The 26856-nt window shown below is 41.7% G+C and overlaps 1 protein-coding gene across 2 annotated transcripts in view; it reads right to left on the bottom strand.

Annotated features, from left to right (window-relative positions):
• Positions 1 to 26856, bottom strand: part of LOC129866921 (low-density lipoprotein receptor class A domain-containing protein 3-like) — a 111910-nt gene that overhangs the window by 40515 nt on the left and 44539 nt on the right. For both annotated transcript variants that reach the window (XM_055939953.1, XM_055939952.1), the window contains exon 2: positions 20355 to 20501. In XM_055939953.1, the coding sequence (XP_055795928.1) occupies positions 20355 to 20501 (147 nt within the window). The remainder of the gene's footprint in view (positions 1 to 20354; positions 20502 to 26856) is intronic.

Here is a 26856-nt window from a genome sequence, read left to right as displayed (position 1 = left end):
GTCTAAGTAATCCACCTCATACGAGAGCTACAAAAGTAGTTTGCATAGCTAGCAGCCAGTTGAGCAACCACTGCCAGTAACCAGTTAGCCACCAGTATGTGGGCACAGACACTGCATACATAACAGGCGGCTCTAGTAAAACCCAGCATTTGAAAGCAAGGCCTCAAACCCCCTGAAGGCGGTGTAGTGAGTGGGTACACAGTACATCTCTCAGCCAGCCAACAGCCAAACATCTCCCTGTGTTTTCCCCACTCTTAATAACAAAGAGAATCGGCCTGTCCATGGCTTGGCACAGCAATGTTTCATATGCTAGTGGCTCACATTTCTCCCCCTACAATCTATTGTGGTAGGCCGATTTATGAGCTCTTTCAAGCTGTGTCGATAATGTGTGGTAGAGGGAGGGGTACGCAGGGCACCCGCATATTCTCCTCTCCTGGCTGAGGAGTGGGTGTGTGTGTTTGTGTGTGTGCGTACAATCTGGGAAGCCTTTGTTTACTGCCACAGAGGAGGCCCTGAGCGCTTAGAGCCCATTTTGCATGGGTGGTATATCACATTCATTAAACAAACGCTGGGGAGAAAAAGACATGGCTCCGAGCTGTAGCACAACATTAAAGCAAGGATCTAAACAGGCTGTGTAGGTGTACATTAAAGCTAATTTGTCCGCAAACAATGAAGAAAACTCAAAGGTTGTTGTTTTTTCTTCATATTTTCTCTCACTCTGACGTAGAAAAGAATAAAAACAGGTTCCCGTCTATCACATATCATGTCTTGTTTGTATTTCATGTATTGTTTGTATTTCTCCCAGAAAGTGAGAATTCAAGCTGAGAATGATTTGTGGGTATGAGGTGGCTACATGGATCTGAAGTATCAATCTGCCTCTTGTCTGCTCCTTTCCTTTATCATCTACTCATACCATAGAGAGGGGTCAAGGAAAGGAAGCCATTTAACACCATTGAGATGCACCCCTGTGGAGGTGGGTAGTAACCACATGCTATAGCGTGGTATGAAACAACTTCTAATTGAGGAACCACTGTATCACATCCGGTTGGGGTCGCCTTGTCCTTCACAGGTAGAACAGAGTGCAGCTCTCTGGACATAACAAACAATCAAAGTTGATTGGAGAAGCCATTTTGGAGTAAAATAAAGGAAGTGAAGAGGGCAGGGACTTAACAAAATAAAACTCAGACCCTGTTATTACATTTTCTTTGTTTCTCTTTGTTTTTGTTGCATGGAATTGTTCGCTCTCCACCTCTCTAAATTGAAGAACTTCCATGTTGCTGTTTTTTCCTCTCAGAGCATTGCTCTTCAACCTCTCCCTCTCCCCCTACCTCTTTCCCTCTCCCACCCGTCCTGTGACTCTTTCTCTCGTAGTTGAACTTCTTTCATTCTGGGCCAAGTTTTTTTCCTTTTTCTCTGTGCCTAAATAGAAGTTGTTTACAAAAAGCCCCAGTTTTTTTTCTGTGTTGAATGGCTTCCAAAGTTAGTGGCAGTGTTCAGCTCAGCAGAAAAAATGAAAACGAATGGGCCTGCAGTCAGGCCGAATCCTCTAGATTCTAGATCACCAGCAGTAAAACACAACCTGATCTCACTGACACACACACTAACACATGGACGGAAGCACAAACAAGCGCAGAGGCATGCCCACGCACGCACGCACACTTCAGGGGTGAGTGCTTTTCCTTTCAAATCTCTCCTAAACCTTATCCAAGAGAGCATTCTTAATTGCAAATTTGTTTGCCATAAAACTTCGAAGCATGCAAGCAGCAAATAACATTTTTTCATTGCTTTAATTAAATACTAAGGTTTTCCCTTTTCATGCAGACATTTGCAGCCAAACGAAGGCCATTGCTGCATAGTACACATACTGTTGAACCTTTGAGTAGCTGGTGATTCATCTGAGTCCCTTTATAGACGGACAGCATGAAAAGCAGCGCATATTAAAACACATTATCGTTTCTTTAAATCAAATCAAATGTTATTTGTCACATGCTTCGTAAACAACAAGTGTAGACAAACAGTGAAACGTTTACTTACAGGCCCTTCCCAACAATGCAGATATATATATATTTTAATAATAGAAAAATAATAAACATGAGGAATAAATACACAATGAGTTACGAATCGTTGGCTATGTACACAGAGTACCAGTACCAAGTCGATGTGCAGGGGTACTTGGGGTAGATAGGTAATTGAGGTAGATATGTACATATAGGTAGGGATAAAGTGACTAGGCAACAGGATAGATAATAAACAGTAGCACCAGCGTATGTGAAGAGTCAAAAACATAGTGCCAAAAGGGTCAATGCAGATTGTCCGGGTAGCTATTGGTTAACTATTTAACAGTCTTATGGCTTGGGGGTTGTTCAAGGTCCTCTTGGTCCCACACTTGGTACATCGGTATCGCTTGCCATGCGGTAGCAGAGAGAACAGTCTGTGACTTGGGTGCCTGAAGTCTTTGACAATTCTTAGGGCCTTCCTCTTACGACGCCTGGTATAGAGGTCCTGGATGGCAGGAAGCTTGGCCCCAGGGATGTACTGGGCCGAAATCACTAACCTCTGTAGAGCCTTGCGGTCGGATGCCAAGCAGTTGCAATACCAAGCAGTGATGCAGCCAGTCAAGATGCTCTCAATGGTGCAGCTGTAGAACTTTTTAAGGATCTGAGGGCCAATGCCAAATCTTTTCAACCTCCTTAGCGGGAAGAGGTGTTGTCGTGCCTTTTTCACAACTGTATTGGTGGGTGTGGACCATAATAATTCCTTAATGATGTGGACACCAAAGAACTTGAAGCTCTTGACCCGCTCAACCTCAGCTCCGTCATTGTGGATGGGGGCGTGCTCGGCCCTCCGTTTCCTGAAGTCCATGATCAGCTCCTTTGTCTTGCTGTTGTTGAGAGAGAGGTCGTTGTCCTGGCACCACACTGCCAGGTCACAGACCACCTCCCTATAGCCTGCGCATCGTCGTCGGTGAGAGAGGCCGAGGAGTTGAAAGGACATTATCTGACCTTGCCTGTGCGTTTGTGAGGGAAGGAAAATCGATGGGTAATGGAGTCTGGGTGAAAGAAAGGAGGGCAGCCAGAGACTGAGGCAGTCTGCTAGGAGGCTGGAAGATCAAACTAATCAATCTGGCACCTTCAGGGTCCTGGCCCAGTCTGGCGCCGTACAATACAATAACCTTCTGAGGGAGAACAACCTACAGTAGGTTTCCCCTAAAGAGCCGCCTTCAGCCTTGCTTTCTCTTGGCCCTGAACCTTTAATGGAACTTTATGGTCACGCCAGGCCAACAACGTTCAAGCCATGTTACCGATGTGCAAAAGAGGAGCAGTGAGTGACTCCCATATGCTGTACGTATTTACAATATTTGAAAATAACAACATTTCAATCAGCCGACATCATAAACCATCAAGTCATTATGAGCAAACGTTTTCCTAGTTGGTGATGCCACAGGGCAAGCGACCTTCTGTCAAGACAAGTGTGTGCAATATCAATTATGAAAACATCATTTCCAACGCATCTGCATCTAGAAAGCTGGCTTTTTTAACGGATGGTAAGACAGAGAGCGATACAGACAGGCTACTTGGTGTAGAGAATGAGCGTTGTTTAGTGCAGCGATAGATCTCCCCAATAAAGACTCTGTTGCAATATTCATCAGGGGGGCTCATATCTTCTAATAGCCTTGTTTCAAGTCAGTGCATCCGACAATGTGTGCTCTACAACGTCACATTAGCATTTCTTTTTCTTTTGTGGATTTCAGGGAAGCCGCTTTGCTGGAGCGCAACTGTCTGAGGGGCAGGGAGGGAGTTCAATCTGAAGTAGAAAGAGACAGAGAGAGAGGAGAAAGAGAGGAGAAAGAGAGAGGAAGAAAGAGAGCGAGGCCTTAATCAATATTTCATCCTGGTCTGTGGTATTAATTGCAGAAGCTCATTGATCAGTCATCCATTAAGCGTCTGCACCAGACCTATTCTACATCCCTCTGCATCTACTCTGCACTCCTCTCCTCCTGTCCCCATCCTTCTACTGCCCCCTCCTCTTCTTCTCCGCTCCTCTACTATCTTTCTATCCCCTCCCCTTCCTCCTTTTCTCAATTTTGTGTCTTTCCCCTCTTTTCTTTTCCTCCCCTCCTTACTTCTCTCAGTTCTGATGTATTTTTTTATTATCAATGAGTTTAATAAAAAAAGGTGTTCCTTTAATGTTGAAATAGATGGTCTCTTCTCCTCTGTGGTGTGTGAGGACTGTGTCTGAGACAGAGCTGTAACAACAGATATAAAACCACACACACACTCCCTCTGTAAGCCCCACAATCCTCTCTGGCCTCTCCTCCCTGATACAGACTTTCCATAAGCTCCACACTCCCAATGGCCCAGGGAGGACATGGAGGGACAAGGGAGAGATGGAGTGAAAGAGAAAGAGAGAAAGCGAGAGAAAGAAACACATGTTGCATGCTCGTTTCACAGACACACACAAGCTCAGAGACATTGTGGTGGAGCTGAAAGGATCATGGCCAAACAGCCAGTAGGAGATGGATTCCTACACAGAGAGGGCAAGGCTTTCTGGGATTTACTCATTTTCATCCCTTTACTTTTTCTGCCTATATTCCCATCTCCCCCTTTTTCTCTCTCTGTCCTTTGTCCATGCCATCACCACCTCTCTATCTCCTTCTCTTACCATCTTCCCTCTCTCCCACCTCTCTTCCCCTCTCTCCCTCCTTCAATAAGGCTGGTGGTTAATCTCCACTAAGAGGGCATGGACCAGTAAGCCCCGTTAGCTCTCCTCTCCATACATATAACACATTTACATGCATGCATGTATGTATGTATGTATGTATGTATGTATGTATGTATGTATGTATGTATGTATGTATGTATGTATGTATGTATGTATGTGCAAACTACCAAACTGAGACACGCACACAATCTATTTTCCACCCTTAGGAGCTAGAAGCAGATGTGCCATATCTGTCGGCGCCATCTGTAAGCAATAAGCACACAAAACACTGCATTTCAGGAGTTCTGTACTAGACGTGTTCATTTGGGACACAGATGTAATGTGAAAAATGCTTCATTTGTAAAGGGGATTGACCTTGCATTGGCTTTGCAACACAGTAACCAAATAACTTACATGTGTAATGTAATGTAATAATGTATTTCAAGGTTATGTTTTAATTCTCTGTCTTGAGGAGATATACAAGGACATGGAGATATTAGGCTTTTTTTCTCTGAGTGCTGTAGATGTTGAATGCTTTTTCAAAGCGAGCGGCCGTATTAACATGGCTCTGGCTGACCTTTTTGCTGGAGCGCAATTGTCTGAGGGCAGGGAGGGAGTTCAGTCTGAAGTAGAATGATAGATAGAGAGAGAGCGCGAGAGAGATAGAGAGGGGGAGAGGCAAAGAGAGAGAGAAGCACACTCAGTTCTATCAGGAAGAATGTATGCTGGCAGAGAGAAAGAGAAAGCAGAGAGAATGCAGGAAATACAGGCCAGGTTTGTATGACTCCCTGGGCCAAACTTTCAACTGGTTGTCATGGGGATACGATGCAGGAAGGAAGATAGCAAAAGCTACTGGGACATCGAGATAGCAGCATATTTCCTTGGATATGATCAAGGTGTGTGTGTGTGTGTGTGTGTGTGTGTGTGTGTGTGTGTGTGTGTGTGTGTGTGTGTGTGTGTGTGTGTGTGTGTGTGTGTGTGTGTGTGTAACCATGTGTGAAGAAAATAAGTGTGAGCTATTATTGTGTATGAGGTGAGTGTACAAGTACATAGCTGGATATGTTTACTTGTGAGTTTGTGTGCTTGTGTGTTTATATTTGTTAGTGCATGCGTGTGTGTGTGTGTTTATACATTGTCTGAGTTGCATATGCACATGGGTCTCAGTGTGTACAAACAAGTCATTTGCATGTCCAGATCAGCCTGTCAGCCAGCACTCCAGTCCGTTCCCCCTTGGCTACATAAATTCTAAAAACAAATTCTCATTAATGAGTCATGGGGGATATCTGATTGAATATGACCTTTACTTTCAGCTCTGCACGAAAAACCCAATTTGTGTGAAGGCCGCCCACATCAGGGCTTACCACTGGCTAAGTAGCCTTGTCTTCTGGGGGGTTAAGAAACCAGAGTAATGATTCTCATCCACCAGACAGAGGCAGAGCAGGGAGCTAAAAGGACAATGATACTGTACTGCATGGACTGGTACAACCTTCTGGTGCAATACAGCTGCCATGGCATCACTCACATGGGTGCTACATGTTAGTAGTTGAGTCCTTAACTTCCTACCTTTAGTATGTAAAGCACTTTGAGCACCTGGGAAATAGGCTATACCCAGACAAAGTAGTCATTCTTATGCAGGACACAGAGGTAGGGCAGCTAGCTAGCTAAAGGCTAATCGAATAACAGGGCAGTCCAGGCTTCATTCAGCCAGACTGCAAATTGACTGTAAGAAGCCTTAACAGATATATGAAAATCTGGATACCGCCCAACCCTAATAGAGTTGTACACTGAATGTACAAAACATTAGGAACACCTTCCTAATATTGATTTGCACACCCTTTTGCCCTCAGAACATCCTCTATTCGTCGAGGCATGGACTCTTTATTTCCTTCTTAATGCGTTTGAGCCAATCAGTTGTGTTGTGACAAGGTAGCGGTGGTATAAAGAAGATTGCCCCATTTGGTAAAAGACCAAGTCCATATTATGGCAAGAACAGCTCAAATAAGCAAAGAGAAATGACAGTCCATCATTACTTTAAGACATGATGGTCAGTCAATGCGGAACATTTCAAGAACTTTAAAAGTTTCTTCAACTGCAGTCGCAAAAACCATCAAGCTCTATGATGAAACTTGCTATCATGACAACCACCACAGAAAAGGAAGACCCAGAGGTACCTCTGCTGCAGAGGATAAGTTCATTAGAGTTATCAGCCTCAGAAATGGCAGCCCAAATAAATGCCTCACAGAGTTCAAGTAACAGACACATCTCAAAATAAACTGTTCAGAGGAGACTGCGTGAATCAGGCCTTCATTGTCGAATTGCAACAAAGAAACCACTACTAAAAGACACAAATAAGAAGAAGAGACTACCTTGGGCCAAGAAACACAAGCAATTTGTCAGGACCCGGTGCGAGAAACAGTCACTAATAAATCGGCAGAACCCAGAAGATGAGGCAGACACAGCAGTACTAACGATGGTGGTTTAATAAAAGAACAAGATCTTCAGGCAAAGAATATAAATCCACAATGTCCAAAATAAAGCCAAAAGGCAAAAATGGATATCTTCCAAAATACAAAGAAAATCCACAAAGTGGTAAGAACAGCAAGGGAAAAAAGAAACCTCAAAAGACTAATCCAAAATACACAAGAACAAAACCAGAGAACCTCTGGAAAATCCAACAAGAGAAAATATATGTTCACAACAAGGCTGGGGCTGGGTGCTAACATACAAACACTGAGCAAAGAACTGAGGAACACACAGGGTTTAAATACTAACAAGGGAACGACATACAGGTGCAAACAATAATTAGAGCAAGGAAAAAACAAAAGGTTCAAAAAAGGTGCAATGGGGACATCTAGTGACCAAAACCAGAACAGTCCTGGCCAAAACCTGACACAATTGACATTAGACCGGTGGAAATCTGTTTTTGGTTCCAACCGCAGTGCCTTTGTGAGACGCAGAGTAGGTGAACGGATGATCTCTGCATGTGTGGTTCCCACCGTGAAGCATGGAGGAAGAGGTGTGATGGTTTGGGGGTGCTTTGCTGGTGACACTGTCGGTGATTTATTTAGAATTCAAGGCAAACTTAACCAGCATGGCTACCACAGTATTCTGCAGCGATACACTATCCCATCTGGTTTGCGCTTAGTGGGACTATCATTTGTTTTTCAACAGGAGAATGACTTTTTCACGGTAGGCTCATTTACTTGTGTGGCTGCCAGCCAAATAGCGTTACACTTCTATTGTCATCTGATGAAAATGAAGCTATTTTCTGCCGAATGTGTTGCTTTAATGTATTTTCTGTGAAGGAAAACTTCTATTGAAGCACAAAAACACTCTTGACTTTCAATTTAAAACACGACACCTGTCAATACACAGCTGGACTGACCTGCTCCTGCCTTCTACCATTGTGCTATTTACAAACAAACACGTGACTGGCTCACCTGTTCTGGGGAACTACGGTAAGCTTCATAATGTAAAATAATGTGACCGGTGAAATGAAGAACGCGATCTGCTTTATCTCCTAAATTATTATAACAAGTATACTGCAGGTGTTTGCATAATAAGTAGCTACAAATATGAAAATAGAGTAAAAAACGTCAGCATTGGTGATATTGAAAAACAATCCTGTGGCTATTTCCAAATACCCCGGTATACGGTATATACGTTATACCACCCAAACATACTCTCTATTATGCATGGAAATACTTTGGAACAGATTAAAATCACTTGGAGCTGATATGCTGGTGTTTTTACAGTCTTTTTGACATTTTCTAATAATAACATGTAGATGTTTGTTTTGCTCAGAATACTTGGAGGGGCCAAATAAAAAGCCAGTTGGGGAACCCTGCCCTACAGAGAATCAGAGATATGGCCTCACAACTAGAGATATGAAACATGAGGTGGCAAACATCCTCTCTATCAAACTAGCAGCAGCTCATATCGCAGGTGACACATATTTCCTGTTGCTGCTGCTGCGTTGGCAGAAAGGAAGCAAGGTTAACACTAATGGTAGTCATAGTGATAAGGGTTGCCATGCATACAGATAAGCACGGAAGAACCCGAGACAAGCAGAAATGGAAAGCATGTGTAGTACTGGTATGGAGGTGGATAGACAGTGCTTCCAACCTACATGTTGAGTGAAGGCACAGCTCTAAACGACAGGTTTGTACTAAAAAACTAAACATTTGTTGAATTCCCAATGTGTTATCACTATGCTTACTACCATCTAATAGAACAACCAAATTCCAATTGGAAAACAATGTTTGATTTTTGGTGTAGTTGTCATTAAAATGGGCTATCACTGCACTTTCAACCATTTAATGCACAACAAAGTTAAAATGGGAATACAATGTCAGATATTTTGTATTTATACAACAACGTCATGTCTTTTCACTGTGCTTCATAAAGATGTTTTATTGTCACATGCACCAGATAGGTGCAGTGAAATGTTTTGTTTTATAGGGTAAGTCATAGTAGTAAGGAACCTCCTGGAGCAAATTAAGATTAAGTGCCTTGCTCAAGAGCAAATCGACAGATTTTTCACAATGTCGGCTCGAGTATTTAAACAGCATCCAATTTGTTTACAAATGTATAATTGACATGTTGGATTCACGTCTCCATCTCAAACAAACATCTAATTTAAAGAATAGAACTAAATCTAATCAAACTTTAATTGCACTTTAAACAACATTTTATTTGATTTAGTCTTATTCTTGAACCCTGGGTTAAATTGAAAGAGCTGTTAAGGACTTCGCAAACGCTACATAGACCTAAATAGCATTGTTGTAGTCGAGTCACTAAACCTCAAGTCCAAGTCGAGTCCAAAGTCTCCAGTGCTCTGAGTCGAGTCACAGTATACAGTCTACCGCTGTCGGCGTACCTGGAAGAGGGCTTAGTCCGCTCTTCTCAAGACCATCTCCAAGTATTGTCGAACAGGCAGATCGACACCGGACCCCGGCTCCCTGCTCTCATCTTGGGCAGAGGGTATGGCTGTCTAATCGGGTTCTGCCCCACCGGGTAGAGTCCCGTAAACTTTCCCCCCATTTTATCGACCCTTTCCCAAGATCCCTAGCACCTCTGCTGTTCATCTTCTGTTGCCCAGCATCCTCTGTATACATCCCATGTTTCATGTATCCAGGATTAAACCTCTGTCTCACAGCCTTCGTCTACTCTTTGTTACTTCGAACTGTCTGCACCTGTGTCTTATCCTGAGCTCTGATAAAAATAGTGTTTAACATAATTTTTGAATGACTACCTCATTTCTGTACCCTACACATACAATTATCTGTAAGGTCCCTCAGTCGAGCAGTGAATTTCCAACACAGATTCAACCAAAGAGCACGGAGGTTTTCCAATGCCTCGCAAAGAAGGACACCTATTGGTAGATGGGTAAAAATAAAATAAAGCAAACATTGAATATCCCTTGAGCGAAGTTATGAGTTTGAGTGAAGTTATAATTTCACTTTGGATGGTGTATCAAAACATCCAGTCACTGCAAAGATACAAAAGTCCTTCCTAACTCAGTTGCTGGAGAGGAATTAAACCGCTTAAGGATTTGACCATGAGGGCAATGGTGACTTTAAAACAGTTACAGAGTTTAATAACTGTCATAGAAGCAGACTGGGGATGGATAGACAACATTGAAGTTCCTCTACAATACTAACCTAAATGACAGAGTGAAAAGAAGGAAGCCTGTTCAAAATACATATATCCAAAACATGCATCCTGTTTGCAATAAGGCACTAAAGGAAATTGCAAAGAAATGAACTCTATGTCCTGAATACAAAGCGTTCTGTTTGGGGGAAATCCACTCTTCATATATTCAAGCATGGTGGTGGCTGCATCATGTTACGGATATGCTTATCATTTTGCAAGGACTAGGGAATTTTTTGGGATAAAAATAAATGGAATAGAGCTAAACACAGGCAAAATCCTAGAGGAAAACCTGGTTCAGTCTGCTTTCCAACAGACACTGGGAGAGAAATTCACCTTTGAGCAGGACTATAACCTAAAACACAAGACCAACTATATACTGGAGTAGCTTACCAAGATGACATGAAATGTTCCTGAGTGGCCTAGTTACAGTTTTGACTTAAATTGGCTTGGAAATCTATGGCAAGACTTTAAAATAGATGTCTAGAAAATATCAACAACCAACTTGACAAAGCTTAAAGAATTTTTAAAAGAATAATGTGCAAATATTTTACAATCAATGTGTGCAAATCTATTAGAGACTTAACCAGAAAGACTCACATTTATTTACTCAGGGGTGATTGACTCAGGCGTGTGAATACTTATGTAAATGAGATATTTCTGTAATTCATTTTCAAAAAATTTGCAAACATTTTTGAAAACATGTTTTCACTTTGTCATTATGTGGTATCATGTGTAGATGGGTGAGAGAGAACATTTAATTGAATCAATTTTGAATTCAGGCTGTAACACAACAAACTGTAGAATAAGTCAAGGGGAATGAATACTTTCTGAAGACACTGTATAGTGAAAGCAGGTGCTTCCACACAGGTGTGGTTCCTGAGTTAATTAAGCAATTAACATCCCATCATGCTTAGGGTCATGTATAAAAATGCTTGTCAGGATGTTATTTTGGCTATCATGGCTATGCCCCCATAGGATGGCAATGCCAACATCCACAGGGCACGAGTGGTCACTGAATAATTTGATGAGCATGAAAACGGTGTGTGTGTGTGCGTGTGAGCACATGATGGAGCCGGAGGGTAGGGCTGCCATATTATCGGCTCTCAAGCAATCATGCTATTTTGTTTGTTTTTTCGTGTTGTTCGTAACTTGTTTTGTACATAATGTTGCTGCTACGGTCTCTTATGACTCAAAAGAGCTTCTGGAAATCAGAACTGGGATTATTCACCTCAAATTTGATGAGGAGTTCTTCTTCAATGAGTCGGAAGCGAGGTATATACTGCAGACACCCGGCCAGGCCCCGATCCCTGTGATTCACTGGAGAAGGAAACTGAGATTGAGGCCAAAGATCAGGGTGCCTTGCGAGGATCAGGCGACGAGTGGCTAATCCGCACCTCAATTCCGTTCTGCTAGCTAACTTTCAATCGCTGGAAAATAAATGGGACGAACTGAAGGCCGAGCACATATATCCTACCAACGTGACAATAAAAACTGTAATATCTTATGTTTCACCGAGTCGTGGCTGAACGACGACATTAAGAACATACAGCTGGCGGGTTATACACTCTATTGGCAAGACAGAACGGCAGCCTTTGGAAACACACGGGGCGGGGGCCTATGTAATTTATGTAAACAACAGCTAGTGCACGATATCTAAGGAAGTCTCAAAGTTTTGCTCGCCTGAGGTAGAGTATCTCATGATAAGCTGTGGACCTCAATGTCTACCTAGAGAGTTTTCATCTGTATTTTTCGTAGCTGTCTACATACCACCACAGAGTGAGGTTGGCACTCAATGAGCTGTATTCCGCCATAAGCAAACAGGAAAACACTCATCCAGAGGCGGCACTCCTAGTGACCGGTGACTTTAATGCAGGGAAACGTAAATCAGTTTTCCCGAATGTCTATCAGCATGTTAAATGTGCAACCAGAGGGAAAAAAATGCAAGACCACCTTTACTGCACACACAGAGACGCGTACAAAGCTCTCCCTCGCCCTCCATTTGGCAAATCTGACCATAACTATATCCTCCTGATTCCTGCACACAAGTAAACATTTAAGCAGGAAGCACCAGTGACTAGATCAATAAAAAAAGTGGTCAGATGAAGCAGATGCTAAGATAGAGGACTGTTTAGCTAGCACAGACTGGAATATGTTCTGTGATTCTTCAGATGGCATTGCGGAGTACACCAGATCAGTCACTGGCTTAATCAATAAGTGCATCGAGGACGTCGTCCCCACAGTGACTGTACGTACATACCCCAACAAGAAGCCATGGATTACAGGCAACATCCGCACTGAGCTAAAGGGTAGAGCTGCCGCTTCAAGGAGCAGGACTCTAACCCGGAAGCTTATAAGAAATCCTGCTATGCCCTCTGACGAACCATAAAACAGGCAAAGCGTCAATACAGGGCTAAGATCGAATTGCACTACACTGTCTCCGACACTCGTCAGATGTGGTAGGGCTTGCAAACTATTACAGACAACAAAGGGAAGCACAGCCGAGAGCTGCCCAGTGACACAAGCCTACCAGACGAACTGGGCCAGACGGATTACCAGGACGTATACTCCGAGCATGCGCTGACCAACTGGCAAGTGTCTTCACTGACATTTTCAACCTCTCCCTGTCTGAGTCTGTAATACCAACATGTTTGAAGCAGACCACCACAGTCCTTATTAGAGGTCGACCGATTATGATTTTTCAACGCTGATACCGATTATTGGAGGGCCAAAAAAAGCCGATACCGATTAATCGGCCGATTTTTTGTGTTTATTTGTAACAATGACAATTACAACAATACTGAATGAACACTTATTTTAACTTAATATAATACATCAATAAAATCAATTTAGTTAGCCTCAAATAAATAATGAAACATGTTCAATTTGGTTTAAATAATGCAAAAACAAAGTGTTGGAGAAGAAAGTACAAGTGCAATATGTGCCATGTAAGAAAGCTAACGTTTAAGTTCCTTGCTCAGAACATGAGAACATATGAAAGCTGGTGGTTCCTTTTAACATGAGTCTTCAATAGTCCCTGGTAATAAGTTTTAGGTTGTAGTTATTATAGGAATTATAGGACTATTTCTCTCTCTACCATTTGTATTTCATATACCTTTGACTATTGGATGTTCTTATAGGCACTTTAGTATTGCCAGTGTAACAGTATAGCTTCCGTACCTCTCCTCGCCCCTATCTGGGCTCGAACCAGGACCACATCGACAACAGCCACCCTCGAAGCAGCGTTACCCATGCAGAGCAAGGGGAATAAATTCTCCAAGTTTCAGTGCGAGTGACGTTTGAAATGCTATTAGCGCGCACCCCGCTAACTAGCTAGCCATTTCACATCGGTTACGTCAGCCTAATCTCGGGAGTTGATGGGCTTGAAGTCATAAACAGTGCAATACTTGAAGCACAGCAAAGAGCTGCTGGCAAAACGCACGAAAGTGGTGTTTGAATGAATGGTTACAAGTCTGCTGGTGCCTACCATCGCTCAGTCAGACTGCTCTATCAAATCATAGACTTAATTATAACATAATAACACAGAAATACGAGCCTTAGGTCATTAATATGGTCGAATCCGGCAACTATAATCTCAAAAACAAGACGTTTATTCTTTCAGTGAAATACGGAACCGTTCCGTATTTTATCTAACGGGTGGCATCCATAAGTCTAAATATTCCTGTTACATTGCACAACCTTCAATGTTATGTTATAATTACGTACAATTCGGGCAAATTAGTTCGCAATGAGCCAGGCGGCCCAAACTGTTGCATATACCCTGACTCTGCGTGCAATGAACGCAAGAGAAGTGACACAATTTCACCTGGTTAATATTGCCTGCTAACCTGGATTTCTTTTAGCTAAATATGCAGGTTTAAAAATATATACTTCTGTGTATTGATTTTAAGAAAGGCATTGATGTTTATGGTTAGGTACACATTGGAGAAACGACAGTCCTTTTTCGCGAATGCGCCCTGCATCGATTATATGCAACGCAGGACACGCAAGATAAACTAGTGATATCATCAACCGTGTGTAGTTATAACCAGTGATTATGATTGATTGATTGATTGTTCTTTATAAGATACGTTTAATGCTAGCTAGCAACTTACCTTGGCTTCTTACTGCATTCGCGTAACAGGCGGGCTCCTCGTGAGGCAGGTGGTTAGAGCGTTGGACTAGTTAACCGTAAGGTTGCAAGATTGAATCCCTGAGCTGACAAGGTAAAAATCTGTTGTTCTGCCCCTGAACAAGGCAGTTAACCCACCGTTCCTAGGACGTCATTGAAAATAAGAATGTGTTCTTAACTGACTTACTTAGTTAAATAAAGGTGTAAAAAAAAAAAAAAAAAAAAAAAAAAAGGTAAAATCGGCATCCAAATTTACCGATTTCCGATTGTTATGAAAACTTGAAATCATCCCTAATTAATCGGCCATTCCGATTAATCGGTCGACCTCTAGTCCCTATGCCCAAGAGCACTAAGGTAAACTGCCTAAATGACTACCGACCCATTGCACTCACGTCCTTAGCCATGACATGGCTCACATCAACACCATTATACCAGAAATCCTAGACCCACTCCAATTTGCATACCGCACCAAGAGATCCACAGATGATGCAATCTCTATTGCACTCCACACTGCCCTTTTCCACCTGGATAAAAGGAACACCTATGTGAAAATGCTATTCATTGACTACAGCTCAGCGTTCAAAAACATAGTGCCCTCAAAGATCGTCACTATGCTCAGGACCCTGGGACTATACACCTCCCTCTGCAACTGGATCCTAGACTTACTGACGGGCCGCCCCCAGGTGGTAAGGGTAGGTAACAACAAATCCGCCACGCTAATCCTCAACACGTGGGCCCTTCAGGACTGAGTGCTCAGTCTCCTCCACCCTGTTCACTCATGACTGCACGGCCAGGCATAACTACAACACCATCATTATGTTTGCTAATGAAACAACAAAGGTAGGCCTGATCACCGACAAAGATGAGACAGCGTATAGAGAGGAGGGTGGACCTGATCGTGTCTCATCGCTGTAGTGGAGCAGTTCCTTGGCGTCCACATCACCAACAAACTAACATGGTCCAAGCACACCAAGACAGTCGTGAAGAGGGCATGACAAAATCTATTCCTCCTCAGGAGACTGAAAAGATTTGGCATGGGTCCTCAGATCCTCAAAAGGTCTTACAGCTGCACCATCGAGAGCATCCTGACGGGTTGCATCACTGCCTGGTATGGCAACTGCTTCTACAGAGGGTAGTGCATACGGCCCAGTACATCACCGGGGCCAAGCTTCCTGCCATCCAGGACCTCTATACCAGGCGGTGTCAAAGACTCCAGCCACCCTAGTCATAGACTGTTCTCTCTGCTACCGCACGGCAAGTGGTACCAGAGCGCCAAGTCTAGGTCCAAGAGGCTTCTAAACAGCTTCTACCCCCAAGCCATAAGACTCCTGAACAGCTAATCAAATGGCTACCCAGGCTATTTACCCCTCCTCCCACGCTGCAGCTACTCTCTGGTATCATCTATGTATAGCCACTTTAATAACCCTACCTGCATGTACATAATTACCTCAATTACATCGACACTGGTGCCACCCGCACATTGACACAGTACCGGTACACCCTGTATATAGCCCCGCTATTGTTATTTACTGCTGCTCTTTAATTGCTTGTTTTTCTTATCTTTAACACATTTCTTTTTTAGGTATTTTCTTAAAACTGCATTGTTAATTAAGGGCTTGTAAGTAAGCATTTCACTGTAAGGTCAACAACATTTGATTTGATGTGTGTGTGTGTGTGTGTGTGTGTGTGTGTGTGTGTGTGTGTGTGTGTGTGTGTGTGTGTGTGTGTGTGTGTGTGTGTGTGTGTGTGTGTGTGTGTGTGTGTGTGTGTGTGTGTGTGTGTGTGTGTGTGTGTGTCAAGGAGGAGACAGACAAAAACAACTAAATGCTCTGACAACAAAGTAGGGATATCTATAAGGTATTTTAATACCAATGCATCCACTCGGCTTCAGTGTCAATTAGAGTAACTTCATGCGAACCCATTCACAATGTTTCAGCATCAATTCAAATGATTGCATACGAAGGCGATCACTGCACGTTAGCATCAGTGCAATGGTGAGGTTAAAACTCTTGACAGAGCAGAGAGCTGTCTGAAGAACCAAGCCTAACCTAACCTGTCTGCTCTGCCAAGACCAGGAGGTGAAGTGATGGAAGTGAAGGGGATGGGTTAGATGGATTACAGAGACCTCAGGCTGAGAGAGGAGAGGAGGGAGGAGGAAAATTCTGTCCAAAAAAGTTGTACTGAAATGAACAAGAGTGAGTGAGAGAGAGAATGAAAGAGAGAGAGAGAGAGAGAAAGCGAGAGAAAGAAAGAGAGAGAGATACATGCAGAATTCTGTCGGAAAATCCTACAAGTCCAGAGAAATACACCAACTAATGCATGTAGGGCAGAATTGGGCCGCTTTCCAGTAATAATGAAAATACAGAAAAGATCATTCAAATTTTGGCTACATCTAAATTCAAGTCCAAATTCGAGTCTGCAATTTAAAGCACTTCAAACCCAAGAGCTGAGCCCAGAAACGAGCCCTCTCAGTCAGCTGGTGTTGGACCTCACAAACCAAGCTGACACCAGCACTGCTTCAAAAGAAAGAATTCCAATAAACAAAATCATGAACCAATCAAAGGACTCATATACACAACATTGGAAAAACGAAACAAAATCCCAAAGCCGACTAAATTGCTATCTGACCCTAAACAGAGAATATGAATTGGCTGAATATCTCTACTCTGTCAGAGATACGAAGCAGAGACAGATCCTTACCAAGTACAGGCTGAGTGACCACCGATTGGCAATAGAAACCGGCAGAAATAAAAAGACATGGCTACCCAAAGAGGAGCGTGTATGTGGTCACTGCACGACAGGGGATGTAGAAACAGAGATGCACTTTCTCCTTTACTGTGATAAATATTCCTCACCAAGAGATTCATTATTCACAGAAATCTCTACATTTATTCAAAATTTTAACTTATTAAACCCAGAGGAAAAACTAAAAATACTCATAGGCGAAGGAGCAATGGCTCCTCTTGCAGCCAAATATGTATTTGCCTGCCATAGCCTGAGGGACACTGAATAATAACATCTGCATAGTAAGCAGTATTATGACTGTTACTTATTATGACTGCTATTGTTATTACTGTTATTGTTATTTCTATTATTATTGTTGTTTATCATTCCAAGTAGTAATGGTATGGGTGGTAATGGTAATGATAGCAGTTTAATGATGGTGGTGGTGGTAGTAGTGGTAATGATGATAGTAGTTGTAGTACCAATGTAATGGTGAAGATGACCGTTATTAAGTTATAAGTTAGTTATAGTTTCATTTTTTTTATTACATTACATTCGATTATTGACTGTTACCATTTTATTGTTACTATTTTTATATTTAATTTTGTATTATTATTATTTACTGCCATTCTATATTATTATTTGTCATTGTTTATAATTTTATTACAATGTATATTGTATACATTGTTGCTTTGAAAATATTAACACAATGTTTTTCATGCCAATAAAGCAGCTTGAATTTGAATTTGAATTTGAGAGAAAGAGAGAAAGAAAGCGAGAGAAAGAAAGCGAGAGAAAGAAAGAAAGCAAGAGAAAGAAAGAGAGAGAGAGAAAGAGATGGAGAGAGAAAGAAAGAGAGACAAAGAAAGAAAGAGAGACAAAGAAAGAGAGACAAAGAAAGAGAGACAAAGAAAGAGAGAGAGACAAAGAAAGAGAGAGACAAAGAAAGAGAGAGAAAGAGAGACAAAGAAAGAGAGAGAACGAGAGAGAGACAAAGAAAGAGAGACAAAGAAAGAGAGAAAGAGAAAGAGAGAGAAAGAGAGAGAAAGAGAGAGAGAAAGAAGGAGAGAAAGAGAAAGAGAAAGAGAGAGAGAAAGAGAAAGAGAGAGACAAAGAGAGAGAGAGAAAGAGAGACAAAGAGAGAGAGAGAAAGAAAGAGAGAAAGAAAGAGAGAGAAAGAAAGAGAGAGAAAGAAAGAGAGAGAAAGAAAGAGAGACAAAGAGAGAGAGACAAAGAGAGAGAGACAAAGAGAGAGAAAGAGAGAGAAAGACAAAGAGAGAGAGACAAAGGGAGAGAGTCAAAGAAAGAGAGACAAAGAGAGAAAGAAAGAAAGAGAGACAAAGAAAGAAAGAGAGACAAAGAAAGAGAGAGAAAGAAAGAAAGAGAGAGAAAGAGAGAGAGAGAGAAAGAGAAAGAGAAAGAGAGAGAAAGAAAGAGAGAGAGAGAAAGAGAGAGAGAGAGAGAAAGAAAGAGAGCGAGAGAAAGAGAGAGAGAGAGAAAGAAAGAAAGAAAGAAAGAAAGAAAGAAAGAAAGAAGAGAGTGAGAGAAAGAGAGAGAGAAAGAAAGAAAGAAAGAAAGAGAGAGAAAGAAAGAAAGAAAGAAAGAAAGAAAGAAAGAAAGAAAGAGAGAGAGAGAGAACAACAATCCATGAACAACTCCAGTGTGACTTGTCATCTTGGGAATCAGGGTCCCGTTGGCAAAATGTTGGCGAAGAAGGAGAGGACATGGGGAAGGACTGTGTGTGTGTGTGTGTGTGTGTGTGTGTGTGTGTGTGTGTGTGTGTGTGTGTGTGTGTGTGTGTGTGCGTGCGTGCGTGCGTGCGTGCGTGCGTGCGTGCGTGCGTGCATTGGGTTATGAGAGTTAGGAGGGTATGTAAACTGGGGCTGAGCCACATGTACATTTCCCAGAGGCGTCTTAAAGTCTCAGCAGAGCCAGAAGGGAAGGGGGTGAGTAGATGTTTGGCAGGGACCTGATGAAGACAGCTTGCCTGTCGAAACGTTGGTAATTAAATATTTTTGCATCTGAGCTCCTAGAGTGTGCGGCTCTCCTTTATTTTCTACCTAACACCCGTCCCACCCAACATGAGGAGGCAACATGTTCCTTAATTGGAGAAAAAAAACATTAGGTGTGTGAAAGGTAGGGTAACAGTCATCAGAGGGGAATGAGGGGGAAAACCCACCTGGAGATGAAGAGAGGGGGCGAGAGAGAGCGAGCAAGAGAGAGAGAGAAATGTGATACTTGTAGACATATTCACTTAAGAAGGGAGAATGAGACGGGGTGTGGAGGGGGTGTCGATGCACTTGAGATGGGAGTTCCCCTTAAAGGGGTAATCAACAATTGCTACATCCATTATTGTACTTGTAAATTCACGATATGTACCCATTGATTCTTGAAGAATATAACTTAGAAATGCCTCAGGTGCTTAGTTAACTGTCTTACCCCATCAGAACCCAATATATGAGGTTGTTTTACTCCAATGTTAGTGTACATTTACTTTGTTTACAAACACTGTATATAGGCCCAAAACATGACTAAAACTATCATTTGGATATCATGGACGGTCAGTTCTTGCATCCATAGCTGTCTATGAATTTGAGATCCAGCCCCATCCCTCAGCTTTTTACCAAAACAGGGGTGGGGAAACGCTTTGTTATTGTTTCTACTGCTGATTGCCTCTTTAAATATGTCAGGAGCTCAAAGTCAATGCTTATCAACATTCCCATCTTTATGTGGAGGAGGGATAAAGAGGTGAGAGCGGAGATAGAGAGAGAGAGAGAGAGAGAGAGAGAGAGAGAGATAGCAGGATAGACGAAAGCTCAATAAAGATCAAAGCCAAGCAACACTAGTAGGATCATGACTTTACTGGATTAAATTACCGTGGTGTTACAGTAGCATTATAATGTGCTATTTCTACACAGAGGCGTAATCGTCCATTGCTTTGATGGTATTAAGTTTCCCCAAGTGCTAAACTGGGGCTATGGGTTTGGATAGGGGGATGGGGGTGAGGGGGGCTAGACAAGAAAGAAGGGGCGAAGCAAGAAGCACAGGACTAAACCTGGTCTCTGGTTCCCTTAAAATGCTTAGAGAGAGAGAGAGAATGAGAGAGAATTAGAAAGTGGAGATGGTGAAAGGGAGCTGTACTCACGGCAGCCTTTCTCGTCGCTCTTGTCGAAGCAGTCGGGCAGTCCGTCACACTGCCACCCGCCTGGGACACACTTCCCGTCCCCACACATGAAGTTCCCTGGGATGTTACACTCGGTGGTGAAGTTGTTCCCCGGAAGGAGCTGGCTCTCTGTAGGAGAGGAGGAGAGAGGGAGGAGGAAAGGAGAAAATGGAGGAGAGGGGTGGAGGGGAGAGGAGAGGAGAAGGACGAGGATGGTGAGGATGAGGAAGGAGGATGGGAAAGATGAGGAAAAGGAAGATGAGGAGGAAGAGGGAGATATTGTACAATCTGAGAACTTGAACGGTAGAAGGATATTGCATTGAAAAGATAATAATCTCACAGTCAAAAGGCAGGCTATTTTTATCTCCAAATGGAAAATATTAAAGGCATTCCTATATCAGTATCCAGGCAGGTCATAAAAACAGAGGATAGCATCATGAATACCAATATGAAAGTATGAAAGGGTCATAATGGTGATAACAGTCAGTCTCTGAGTCAGTCTACTGCTGGCTAATATAAAGAAGGGCAGATAAGGACACACACATCAAGCACACACACACACACACACACATTTTCCCTCTGATTTCCCTATCGCTAAATACGACAAAACGACAAATGATGTGTCCATCATTGCATAGTGAAGCTTCTTTTCTAGATTCCTATGTAGACTATGACCCATTTGCCTTAGAAGGCAATATGGGTATGTATGGCATCAAGTACATTTGCAAAGCTCTTCCATTGTATGATCCATTGATCCACAAGCAGAGCAGCAGAGAAGCATAGTGGCCTGTGGGCAATTCCACAATAACGGTAACAGACACTCAGATTGCCAAACAGTATACCAAACAAAAAACATTGATTTTAAAGTTTAACAAACCATACAACTCTATGCACAATGACTACTTTTAACAATGTACACAGAACATAACACATTTACTGGAAGAACTGTGCAGATGCAAAGTTTGGTAACAGAATTACGGTAAAATCTCCCTCAGATTTTTGTGTCCACGCTTTCCAAAAACTCTGTTAGATCTCTGCTCCAAATGAAGAGTTAAAGATGTCTGCAGGAAGAATGAGGGTGAAGTGGATTTACACCCGGTGACGGAATTGCGGTAACAAAATTTCATCATGGGTCCCTGATCTGTACTACACAGAAATGCATAATTTTGGATATGAATGTCATTTTCTTTAAATAGGTACAGAAAGGTATAAATATGCAATATCCTTCTTTGCATATTTAGGTATTATTCTACACACTAGCTATTCTTTTAATAAGATCTGCCCCCAAACAAGACCAAATTCGGTTGGTCCGGTCTGGGCCAAATCTAAACCAATCATAGAAATCAACGTACAGCACAGTAGAGTACAATAGAGTACAGTACAGTAAAGTGTTGTACAGTACAGTTCAGTACATTCTAGTGCACTCAACTCTAGTGTGCTCTACTGTGTAGTGTACTCTACTTTACCTTAATGTACTGTACTGAACTATACTCTACATTTATTTTATTTGGTAACGAAATTGAGTTTTAACCACTTAATAAACAAAAATGCATAACAGTAAAAACACTAACTAATTGATAGGTCTACCTTTAAATCTTACTTCTGTGAACTTCCATTATCCTCCCTCCTCATGACGGAGAGAAATGAGAAAATATCTTAAAGATATTTTTTTTTGGTAATAGAATTTGAACTGAGAGATGGCAGAAAAACTTATCCGAAACAAAATATAAGTGTTGATATTAGTTAGCATGGGTCTTTACTTCAACATTCTTATGTTTTCATACGTTTCTCATACATTTTTAGACTTTTCTGGTAGATGTTTTCATAGAACTCTTTTCTATCTCTCTGACCAGAAATCAAAGCCTTTGCTTATTCCTAATTTTTAGGATGGACAATTGTTGGAAAATGTACACACTACCGGTCCAAAGTTTAAGAACAGACCTACTCATTCAAGTGTTTTCTTTATTTTTACAATTTTCTACATTGTAGAATAATAGTGAAGACATCAAAACTAGGAAATAACATATATGGAATCATGTAGAAACCAAAAAAGTGTTAAACAAATAAAAATATATTTTTTTCAAATAGCCACCCTTTGCCTTGATGACAGCTTTGCACACTCTTGGCATTCTCTCAACCAGCTTCACCTGGAATGCTTTCCCAACATTAGTGAAGGAGTTCCCACATATGCAGAGCATTTGCTGGCAGCTTTTCCTTCCTTCTGCAGTCCGACTCATTCCAAATCCTCTCAATTGGGTTGAGGTCAAGGGGATTGCGGAGGCCAGGTCATCTGATGCAGCACTCCATCAAATTCCATATACGATTTTTCATAGTTTTGATGTCTTCACTATTATTATACAATGTAGAAAATAGTAAAAATAACAAAAAATCCTTGAGTAGATGTGAATGAGAAGGTGTTCTAAAACTATTGACCGGTAGTGTATAAGCACTGTACCTTAATTTCAAAGGAATATAGACTCTTAGCTTTCATTTGACAGCCAATTTAACATGATCCTAAGAATATCACATGTTGCTGCTCATGGGTATTTTACATGGAAATGACCCTGTCTGATCTTTAATAAGTGGGATAGGGCTGAACTTGTTGATGCACTCCAGCAATAGACTAATGAGTTAGAATGTAAAACATGTGCTGCTGGGCTGGCTGGCTGGCTGGGCTCTGACACTGTGGTGGGGAAGGACACACTTAAGTGATAATGCCCGAGGAGCCGGTGTTTGGAGGATATACAGTTGAAGTCGGAAGTTTACATACACTAGGTTGGAGTCATTAAAACTCGTTTTTCAACCACTCCACAAATGTCTTGTTAACAAACTAGAGTTTTCTCAAGTCGGTTAGGACATCTACTTTGTGCATGACACAAGTAAATTTTCCAACAATTGTTTACAGACAGATAATTTCACTTATAATTCACAGTATCACAATTCCAGTTGGTCAGAAGTTAACATACACTAAGTTGATTGTGCCTTTAAACAGCTTGGGAAATTCCAGAAAATGATGTCATGTCTTTAGAAGGTTCTGATAGGCTAATTGACATCATTTGAGTCAATTGGAGGTGTAAGTGTGGATGTATTTCAAGGCCTACCTTCAAACTCTGTGTCTCTTTGCTTGACTTCATGGGAAAATCTTAAGAAATCAGCCAAGACCTCAGAAAGAAAGTGTAGACATCCACAAATCTGGTTCATCCTTGGGAGCAATATCCAAACACCTGAAGGTACCACATTCATCTGTACAAACAATAATACGCAAGTATAAACACCATGGGACCACGCAGTCGTCCTACCGCTCAGGAAGGAGACGCGTTCTGTCTCCTAGAGATGAACGTACTTTGGTTGCGAAAAGTGCAAATCAATCCCAGAATAGCAAAGGACCTTGTGAAGACACTGGAGGAAACAGGTACAAAAGCATCTATATCTACAGTAAAACGAGTCCTATATCGACATAACCTGACAAGCCGCTCAGCAAGGAAGAAGCCCCTGCTCCAAAACCGCCATAAAAAAGCCAGACTACGGTTTGCAACTGCACATGGGGACAAAGATCAAACTTATTGGAGAAATGTCCTCTGGTCTGATGAAACAAAAATATAACTGTTTGGCCATAATGGCCATTGTTATGTTTGGAGTTAAAAGGGGGAGGCTTGCAAGCCGAAGAACACCATCCCAACCGTGAAGCACGGGGGTAGCAGCATCATGTTGTGGGAGTGCTTTTCTGCAGAAGGGACTGGTGCTCTTCACAAAATACATGGCATCATGAGGATGGAAAATTATGTGGATATATTGAAGCAACATCTCAAGACAGTCAGGAAGTTAAAGCTTGGTCGCAAATGGGACTTCCAAATGGGCAATGACCCCATGCATACTTCCAAAGTTGTGGCAAAATGGCTTAAGGATAACAAAGTAAAGGTATTTGAGTGGCCATCACAAAGCCCTGACCTCAATCCCATAGAAAATGTGTGGGCAGAACTCAAAGTGTGTGCAAGCAAGGAGGCCTACAAACCTGACTCAGTTACACCAGCTCTGTCAGGAGGAATTGGCCAAAATTCACCCAACTTATTGTGGGAAGCTTGTGGAAGGCTACCAGAAACGTTTGACCCAAGTTAAACAATTTAAAGGCAATGCCACCAAATACTAATTGAGTGTATGTAAACTTCTGACCCACTGGGAATGTGATGAAAGAAATAAAAGCTGAAAGAAATAATTCTCTACTATTATTCTGACATTTCAGATTCTTAAAATAAAATGGTGATCCTAACTGACCTAAAACACATTTTTACTTGAATTAAATGTCAGGAATTAGGAAAAACTGAGTTTAAATGTATTTGGCTAAGGTGTATGTAAACCTCCGACTTCAACTGTATTGTCAAGGATGTTGTTAGGCCCGTGCCAATATATCCTCCAAACACTGGCGTCGAGAGTATTATCACTTTTATACAACGGTTTACCAACATATTCAAATAATTATTTACATATTTTCATTAAAAACTTTATTTGGAGGAATGTATAAATACTTTTTCATCCTTCCACAAGATATAGTCCCGACACACATCTAGGGTTGCTACCCAAGCCGGCTGATCGTTCATTCTATCGGTTTGGTTGCTAGAGACGCGACCCAGTCATTCAGCCTTTTGTTCTGTATCTATGGACGCGACCCAGTCATTCGTTCTTGTCACGATCGTCTTGATGTGGAAGAGTGGACCAAGGCGCAGCGTGATACGAATACATATTTTTATTATAACGAAGACGTAACACGAAACGAAAACACTTAGACAAACTAACAAAAACAACAAACGACCGTGAAGCTACAAATGAAAGTGCATACACAAGCTACTAACGTTAGACATAGACAATTACCCACAACCTACCTAATGCCTATGGCTGCCTAAATATGGCTCTCAATCAGAGACAACTAATGACAGCTGTCTCTAATTGATAACCAATTCAGGCAACCATAGACTTTCCTAAACACCTACACTGAACACAACCCCATACATACTAAAAACCCCTTAAACAATACACACACCCTAAACTAGACAAAACACACAAACATCCCCCATGTCACACCCTGACCTAACTAAACTAATAAAGAAAATAAAGATAACAAAGGCCAGGGTGTGACAGTTCTAAATGTTCCATTGCCATAATGGCTGGCAACGTTCTTATCCTTTGCTTCCTTGTTAGCCAACTACAGCTAACTTACAGTCACGTCAAAAAGTGCAGCCAGAATAACAGCACAGTAGCTGCAATTGCATTTGTTTAAGGTGTTTCTAGTGACATTTATTTGGATACATCCATAACATTGAGCTAATGAGGCACGATTTCACCTGGCATAGAACATGTGCTCACTCGTTAGGACACTGTTGTTCAGAGGAGCTAGCCACACCACCGCTAACACAATCACTTCACACTGAAGATGGAAAGACTGCAAACTAGCAGCACTTCGTTTCGTTGGACCTTTTTTCAATTGACATTTCTTTGTATATATCCATAAAAATGATGCCAGCTGATTCATGATTTCGACTGGCTGAGAACCGCTGCCTGTCTGTCTCGTCCCAACTTCCGACATGTTCATTACTATGGGACAGCTGGAGATCGAATTTGAATACTAAAACAATTTTGCAAATGTCGGAGACAACCAGCAAGGTTTAAACAACTCTCCACTTTGAAAACTACATGTTAGTCTAAAGGAAATGTGAGATAATGTCTAGATGCTTTTTATAGAGGAGATAAAGTTTATAAATTGCTTGGCTGGGTTGATGAGACAGTGGATTGCGCAGTCAGATCGAACAGAGTAAATAGGCATTTTAACGTCATAGATTTAGCCGGTGGTAACTTGTGGAATAGACACCGGCTGGAATGCGGTTTTAACCAATCAACATTCAAGATTAGACCCACCCATAGTATAATAACAAACAACACTACTCTATAGTCATCTAAATTATAACTTAAGGACACCAAGGCACAGGATGTGTCCCAGATAGCACCCTATTCCCAATACTGTACAGTGCACTACTTTTGACCAGGGCCCAGAGGTCTCTGGTCAAAAGTAGTGTGCTAAATAGGGATCATTTGGGACGCATCCACAGTTTCACTCGGCAACCCAACCTGTACCAAACTAGGGGAGGAATACAAAGTTGTAAAAGTCCAATTTATAAATAGGCCTGTATTATAATCAGTGGTGTAAAGTACATAAGTACAAATACTTGAAAGTACTACATAAGTAGTACTTAATATTTACATTTTTGAGAACTTTTACTTCACTTAATTTCTAATAATGTCATTTTTACACCATACATTTTCCGACACCCAAAAGTACTTGTTACATTTTGAATGCTTAGCAGGACAGGAAATGGTCTAATTCACACAATTATCAAGAAAACATCTATGGTTATCCCTACTGCCTCTGATCTGGTGGACTCACTAAACACATACTTTGTTTGTAAATTATGTCTGAGTGTTGGAGTGTGCCCCT

This window comes from Salvelinus fontinalis, chromosome 12 (genome assembly GCF_029448725.1).
Source record: "Salvelinus fontinalis isolate EN_2023a chromosome 12, ASM2944872v1, whole genome shotgun sequence".
NCBI classification, from domain to species: Eukaryota; Metazoa; Chordata; class Actinopteri; order Salmoniformes; family Salmonidae; genus Salvelinus; species Salvelinus fontinalis.
Note: the sequence above shows the minus strand (reverse complement) of the source record. Positions and strands in the feature narration are given on the sequence as shown.